This window comes from Tarenaya hassleriana, unplaced genomic scaffold (assembly GCF_000463585.1).
Source record: "Tarenaya hassleriana unplaced genomic scaffold, ASM46358v1 Cleome265, whole genome shotgun sequence".
NCBI classification, from domain to species: domain Eukaryota; kingdom Viridiplantae; phylum Streptophyta; class Magnoliopsida; order Brassicales; family Cleomaceae; genus Tarenaya; species Tarenaya hassleriana.
Window position 1 is genome coordinate 112713 of NW_010965907.1, and position 7305 is coordinate 120017.

A 7305-nucleotide genomic window follows, 5' to 3' on the forward strand; every position below is an offset into this window, starting at 1 on the left:
ACTGTCCGTTCTGGCTTGCTGGAACGGACGGTCTACGTGCATTCCTGGACCGTTCGTTTCGGCTTTCGGGTTTTCGAAAATTAGACCGAATTAGGGTTAAATCACCTTATAAGGAGATTAAAACCCTAATTAAATAGATAGACTTTGGAGCCGTCTGGTACAGACTTTTGACAGCTTTTGATGAGATCCAAAAGATCTAAGAGTTTCCAAGTCTCGTTTTCTCGAAGCGCGAAACCGAATTGTTGATTCGGGTCCTAGCAGACAAGTTCCAACCGTTGGAATCCATCCCGAGGTGTAGATACGTGTAGAGGTCCCGGATCGATTGAAGTAAACGTTCTAACGTTTCTACGATTCATAGAAGCATGGTTCTAGGGTTTTATTCAAATTTTTGTTTTATATCCGCTGCACAACCCTAAAATCGATCTCTTAGGAATATGATTCGCTCTAGAGATCCCAGGAATTCCATCAGTAACCGCCCATTGGACCGGTAACGAGCTCCACGATCCGAAGAGCCAAGTCCGTAGATATAGTTGGACTTCCCGTTTCTCGCTCTCTTGGTGCTCCACGCTCTTTTAAATGTCCGGACACCAAAACACAGAGCAAACCAAGACAAACATCTGCCACTCTGTAACAAGCGGAGAGCCAACAGGAAAACGCTCAACATTCAGGATGACCTCTAACAAAATAATGACACTCACTAATCTTCATAGAAATTAATAGCGATATATATAAATGCCGGTAAGGAAAAACACTGTTACAAATATTTAAACATCCTCCTACGCCCCCTGGCTTTTGCAGCAACAAAAACAAAACTCTAATTTCCTTTCCATCAAAAAGTAATGAACACAAAGCTGCCTTTTGTTCCATCTGCGGATAAAAGAAACTGGGAATTGTGAGAGATCCTTCAGGCTGGGAGTTTCCGATTCAAAAAAACGTCATGCTCCTTCTCTTGGTTACTGTGTTTTTTTTCCTAAGTTTCGTCCTCCTCGGAGTCAAGCACCACAACAGACTGCAACAAGGCTGAGTTCCTCGTCGGTCTCTGCCTCAACCTGTTTTTTGCACTCGTTTTTCGGTTTTGGTCCCTATCAGAACTTTCATCATTGTTTCTTCCATTGTAGCAGCCTTCTTTCGAGTCTTCGCCACTATCAGTTTCAGGTGCTTCATCCTCTTCTTGCTCAGGCTTCCGCTTCCTTCTCTGCTCATTATCTCCATCTGATTCGCTGAACCACAGAGATTTGGCACATATTAAAAATAACAGCCAGAGATCTAGAAAATATGCGAGTGAGGGATCTAGAGATATATCAATATGCGAATGAGACCCGAATGCTCGATAAACCAACTGTATAGATGGATTCAAGTCTCTTACAGCCAACAACACAATCCATTATGGGAGAGACCGCAGACAACGATCTGGAACATGTGGGCAATCATGGTATGACTATGAACACTCTTTTGTCTATTGTAATTTTACCTGAACCATTTTCTCTTGTGATAAAAACTAAAAGGGTCTATGACAAGTTGCAAATACTACGACAGGACAGATGAGATCAATTGATCACAGGTCTAGTTTAGATTACAAGAGAACAGAATTTTTGTACCGAGAAACAAGGCTAGAATGACAAAGAGTATCTTACTCTGTTTCTTCAACAGCCTGGCTGATCATCCTGTCATACTCATCTGCATATGAACTATCCAATCAGTAACCCTTGCTGAATCGTAATACTAGACCAATCAAGAAGCCATGAAAGGAAAGATGACAGCACCAAAGGTGTACGTAGCAGGCGTGCGATTACGACAAGGACGGGTAGTGCGCGTAGGATAGCATATATTTGCTGACACTTTGGCGAGCATCTCTTGCTTCATCTTCTTCTTCAAGACCCTTTCTTTCTTCTATAATTGCAAAATGAAATGAAAATTCAGTCACGTACGAGGCATAGAAAATATGCATAGAACTGAAAGAATCAATTCTGAGGATGTAGCTAAAGAAAAATGTGAATACTTTCTGAAGGTTCTCCACAAGGGGAATGACATCGTTCTCAATCATTTGGCCAGTAGCAGTCAAAGCAGAAGATTTGCTTGACGAGAGTTCTTTCTGCCATTACGGGGTGATGATTAAAAAGAAGAAGAAATTCCGTACCTTGTAAACCACAAAAGCACAAACAAGTACAAAACTCTTACCGAGACGATGTAAAATTCCTCAAGATTGGTTGCTAATGTTTCCCAGTGGAAACTTCCAGGAGACAACGCTAAGCACTTATTTCTCCTTCTGTTAGTCTTTCTATTAGTTTCAGTGACTTCCCTGTATAATCTATAGCCCTGGATGTCATTACCATCAAACCTAGAATGGCAAAAAATGAAGAAAAAAAGACTGACACGCATGCACAATGTGAAAAATGGAAAGAAGCAAGAAGCCAAGTTGGTACCAATAGGAAATTTTCTTTCCATCTCCTCCTAACTTCTCCTTGCGAAAGAACGAAACTTGGGTACCTTGCTTCACATTATCATTGATATACGAGAGCACGTCATCTTGCTACATCATCCACCACAAAAATCAAGAAGATGCGGTTAGAAAGGAAAACAACAAAAGCAAGTAGCAAAACATCTGTAAGAGGACCTCAAACAAGCTGCCATGCAGTCAATAATCTTCAACATTTGAACTACAAAAGCAAGTGAACATAGAAAAAGCACAAGAAATTACTTCAGCTCGAAGCTCGCAAAGTGCTTTCAAAATGTATAGGCGATTAGTAGGGTCAAGCCCTTGGTATTCCGATATCTCTTCCCTAGCAATGCCATAGAAAGAAAATGGTACAATTGATTCCAGTTCAAACACGACTAAAATCTTAAATGCAAATGGTAGGTTGCTTCATCACTACCCTTTCATTGCGGTTATAGGCATGTCACCCTCAGCAATCTGCAAACCAGAAGCGTTATGAAAATCATACCACGATTCAAGGGGGGTTTATACAAGGAGAATCTCTTCCAAAGGTTCCTCGAGCCCTTACCCATGGCCACCACGGGGTGAGTTTCTTACACAACACAGTGATCCAAGCATCCGAATCCTCAAGCGATTTACTGACAGGCGGTATTCCCTGATAAGAAGGATTTGAAAGTCTTGTTAGCTACACTAAAGACAGACGCGAGAAAAACAAGAGAAAAATCCAGATTCAGAAAATATTGAATACAATGAACAACCACTTAGGGCAACCATCAGAAGGCCGAAACACTACAGAGACATTAAGCTCCGTAACAAAGAGACAAACAATCACACCGGAGAGGAAAAATGAAGTTAGAAATGAACTTGTAACCTTCAAAAGCGCAATGTGAAGCCGAGCATTAGTATTGTTGGATTCGATGAGACCCGTCTCAATCTCCTCAGCCGTTAGCTTCAATTCATCCGCGATAACTGGTTCAAAGACCTGTCCGAATAACAAAATCTCTAATGAAAACCCAAAAGCCAAACAATCAATTGGTAGAGCCTTTCACTTTGAATCACCCAATATAGTTAGCGTTTCCACATGATTATACAGAACAAGAGCACAATCAGTTACCCATGAATTCGTACAAAAGCCTAAAAGCATCTGGGAAATACTAGTAAGGAACCACGGAGATTCTTCAGAGCAGCGAAACCAAGGATAACGTGCACACACAAATCCACAAAAAAAAACCCCTGACATTTTCTTTATAGCTGCGGAGAAGCTCAGAGAGAATCTTACATTTAAGAAATTGAGAGCAGAGGCCAATTCCCAACGTCCACGCAGTTGTTTCACCTCCGACTCGGGAGACGAATCGCCCGACATGGTCGAGCCACCGCCGAGTTCTTCTTCCATCGTCGCACAGACATGTCCGGCCTGCGAGGCTGTTATCCGGCGACCGCAAACCATTTTCAGAGAGAGGGAGAGGAATGGGAGAGCAAAGGGTTTTGCGGGAGACGAAGAGCCTGAAATGGAGAAATTCTGGGAATACTCCCGCCAAAAGAGGATTCTTTTACTAACTAATAATTATACCCTAGAACTGTCCACCGCTAGGCAAGTTTATTTAATTATTTTATTACTAGGCCCAGATTATTTATGATCTTATTGTAACATTTGGTTGATATAAATGTGGTAAAAAAAATAAATAGATTGTTTGTTTATTATTAAAAAAATATATCTATAAAATTGCATTATATTGTGTAAGATTAAAGTATCGTTATATAGATGATGTATAATGTTTATGTCAATGATTTGTTTTTGTCGATAAGAAATGATTTTGTATTTTTTATAAAGAGATTATAAAAATGATTTAATTATTAATTATACATATATATATATATATATGAAAAGTTATGTTGTTTTGTTGCCATATCCCGGTTAATAAATGGAAGAGTCGCAAAGTTATTAATATTTTACATGAGAATGAAAACAATAATAATTCGGGGTTATAATTAGGGGTAAGCGTTTTGAAAAACGGTTCGTATTCGGGACGGGAATGTATCAGTTCGGTTTTATAAAAGTAGATAACAATCGGTTTTTATATTATGTTCGCTTCGGTTCTGGTTCGGTTTGGTTCCGATTTTTATTAAAAAAAAATAATGAAAAGTTTTTTGTTTTTCAGGATTTTTTAAAATTCGGTTCGGTTGCAGAAAATTCGATTTTTTAAAAAAAAATACCGTTCAGAAATTTTAAACGGTTCGAATCGAAAAAAATACTTTATTTTCGATTCGGTTTGGTCCAAAATACCCACCCTTAATAATAATCACATCTAAATTATCCAATAGAAATTCGCCGGTTGGTTAATAAATTGAATCTAATCGTATAATTATATTATTCTTCTATGTTTTTTAAATGATTATATTTGTTCAAATTTCTTTCACCATTTTATTTTATCTATCTCTATATTACAATCTTATCATTATTATAATTTTTTTTCTTTTCTAGTGTTCTTCTAATTTTCTTTAAAAAATAATTAAATTTATCCAAATTTCTCTCACCATTTTATTTTCTCTAACTTTATTTTAAAATCTTAATTTAATTTTATTATAACATTTTCATAATTATATTTTTTAATTTATCTATTAATTCATTATAAATCAATAAATCTCATTTAAAATAATAATAAATTTTATTAAAAGTTATTGTATTAGTGGTATACGATAGGGAGGAGAATTAATCCTATTGCTCAAAGCTAGGAACATGGCCAGAAATTACATCTGTTCAGGGCTAGGGAATGGTAAAAATACCTAGTTCTGGTTCGACAGATGGTCGTCTCTAGGCCCATTGATCAATTTCTTCGGTTCCTCCCGACCACGTAGGTTGGGGATCCCACAAAATACCAGAGTGACATCTATCGTAATGGATGTTACCACCAGCCAGATCTGAAGAAGCCTTATCTCTTAACATTTTTCTCTTGGGAAGAACATTGTAAGAATAGAGACGATGAAAAAGGTCAATTCGAGGAAAACCTCGCAACTGTCGCCTCTGAAGGTGAACCCTAGAATCTTGAACCTCCACCGCTTTAAAACCGGACTGTCCATTGCCGGCCGGAAAAAAACCTCGCAACCGTCGCGTGCTCCCCAGTCTTCCAGGATGACTAGGAGGGGGCAACCCAAATCTCCTCCACCTAAGTTCATCGCCACTGCCGTCGAACCAACAGATCCAAAGCCAGATCTTCAATCTCCCACTGGATCCTCTGATTCCTCATCTGTCACAACTCAACCGAGCGATGAACACCCGAAGAACAGCTCAGCTTAACAAGAGAACGCCACTCCGCCTCCAGAGACTCGAACCTTGGCGCCGGATGCGCCGAATTTCCTTCCTCAGGACTTCCCATCTCTCACGTCCTCTGCAGCTAAGGCCTCATGCCAAAGCCGAGCACAACTCCTGGATCTCCAACTAGAGCACTAGGACATAAGTGCTCTTGAACTCCCGACGGCTCCTACAGTGGAAGCCCTTTCTACGATGCAGACCGAGCGGTTCCAGTGGGCAGAACATCTTCGTAAGTCTTCCCGTAACCTCTCTCGGTTGGCTCCAACTTACTCTGCTTCTGGTATTCCACGAGTTAAAGTCCCCAGGGTTGTCTTTCGCGAGGCATCCAAAGCCTGGGCTGGTTACCTCGTCGGGCAATTTTATGGAATCTCCCCTCAAGCCTCCAAAATCTTTCAGTCCCTAAATCCGATATGGGGGCCAAAAGTCTCGTATCACAGTCCGACGAACATGTAACTCGACATGTCTCTTCTTCATTCCGGATCTAGCCACATATGATTTTGTGCTCGAGGTTGGTATCTGGAGGATCGCAGACATAATGTTTACCCTCTCAGAATGGACGCCGACCTCATCACTCCGAAAACCCTCTCTCAAATCTGCCCCGATCTGGGTAACTCTGTAGAATATCCCAAGAGATATTCTCGCTCCAAGGAATCAACTATATTGCAAGCGGGATAGGAGAACCCTTGCACATGGATAAGATGCGCCTTGACCCTCTTCACGTCGGGACAACTCGCATCAAGGTAGAAATTCAGTTGGGCTCAACTCTCTCGAGTATCGTGGAAATTGAAGATGACACCGGAGAGGTGACCGGAGTGAAAATTGACTACGAGTGGTTCCCACCGAGCTGCCTATGTTGCAATGAGTTCGGGCATTAAAAAACAATATTGCCCCTCAAAGAATATTGACCCACCTCCTCAGACCCAGGCAGGCTCCTCGGAACCAGAAGCTGAACAAACATCAACTCAGGCTATCCCACAAGAGTCGGCACCCCCAAATATCCCGTAGACAGTAACTAGCATTTTACCCCCTCTGCAACAAGTTGTTGCTTCTCCACCTTCTCAGAAAGCCTCTCATCCTCTGCAGCAACAACCCATCATAAAAAATAAAGAAACTCTTGACCCGACGTCATCTTCACCAAACATTGTTCGTCAAAGTTCAAGTGCCTCTTTGCCAAGTAATCCAGCTCCCAAGTCTTGTTCTCACTCTGTGGAAAAACACGTTGTGGAAGCTCAGAGATTACTTTGTTCTCGTTGCGCAACCGTAGTTCATACCCAAGAAGACCCCCTAATCAGAAGAAGGGGTCAGAAGGGAAATGGTCGCGGTTGTCAAACCACTACAAAAAAACATTCAATTATCAGTGAAATTAGTAACGAAATTTATTTCGTTGCAAAGTTAGCAACGTTTTGTAACGAAAATATTTTTGCAACGATTTTGCAACGCTTTGCAACGCAAAAATTGCGTTGCAAATTAGCAACGAAATTTTTCGTTGCAAAATCGTTGATAAATCGTTGCAAATTTTTTTTACTACAATTAGCAACGCTTTGTAACGTAAAAATATCGT

At 40.5% G+C, this 7305-nt stretch overlaps 1 protein-coding gene across 1 annotated transcript; it reads right to left on the reverse strand.

Annotated features, from left to right (window-relative positions):
* Positions 1 to 704: 704 nt before the first annotated feature.
* Positions 705 to 3971, reverse strand: LOC104817114 (DDT domain-containing protein DDR4). The gene is made up of 11 exons (XM_010546188.1): positions 3714 to 3971; positions 3306 to 3416; positions 3003 to 3089; positions 2874 to 2911; positions 2699 to 2780; positions 2424 to 2530; positions 2179 to 2338; positions 2000 to 2092; positions 1764 to 1890; positions 1635 to 1677; positions 705 to 1220 (listed from the first exon to the last, which is right to left on the reverse strand). The coding sequence occupies exons 1-11, from the start codon at positions 3879 to 3881 to the stop codon at positions 971 to 973; spliced, it is 1266 nt and encodes a 421-aa protein (XP_010544490.1). The 5' UTR covers positions 3882 to 3971; the 3' UTR covers positions 705 to 970.
* Positions 3972 to 7305: the final 3334 nt, after the last annotated feature.

Excerpts from the sequence above, each read along its gene's own strand:
- LOC104817114 (XM_010546188.1), bottom strand. The coding sequence starts at position 3,881 with ATGGTTTGCGGTCGCCGGATAACAGCCTCGCAGGCCGGACATGTCTGT. Across the intron at positions 3,090-3,305 it reads TTCACATTGCGCTTTTGAAG|GGAATACCGCCTGTCAGTAA; the intron begins GTTACAAGTTCA and ends CCTTCTTATCAG. Across the intron at positions 2,531-2,698 it reads TTTGCGAGCTTCGAGCTGAA|CAAGATGACGTGCTCTCGTA; the intron begins GTAATTTCTTGT and ends TGGATGATGTAG.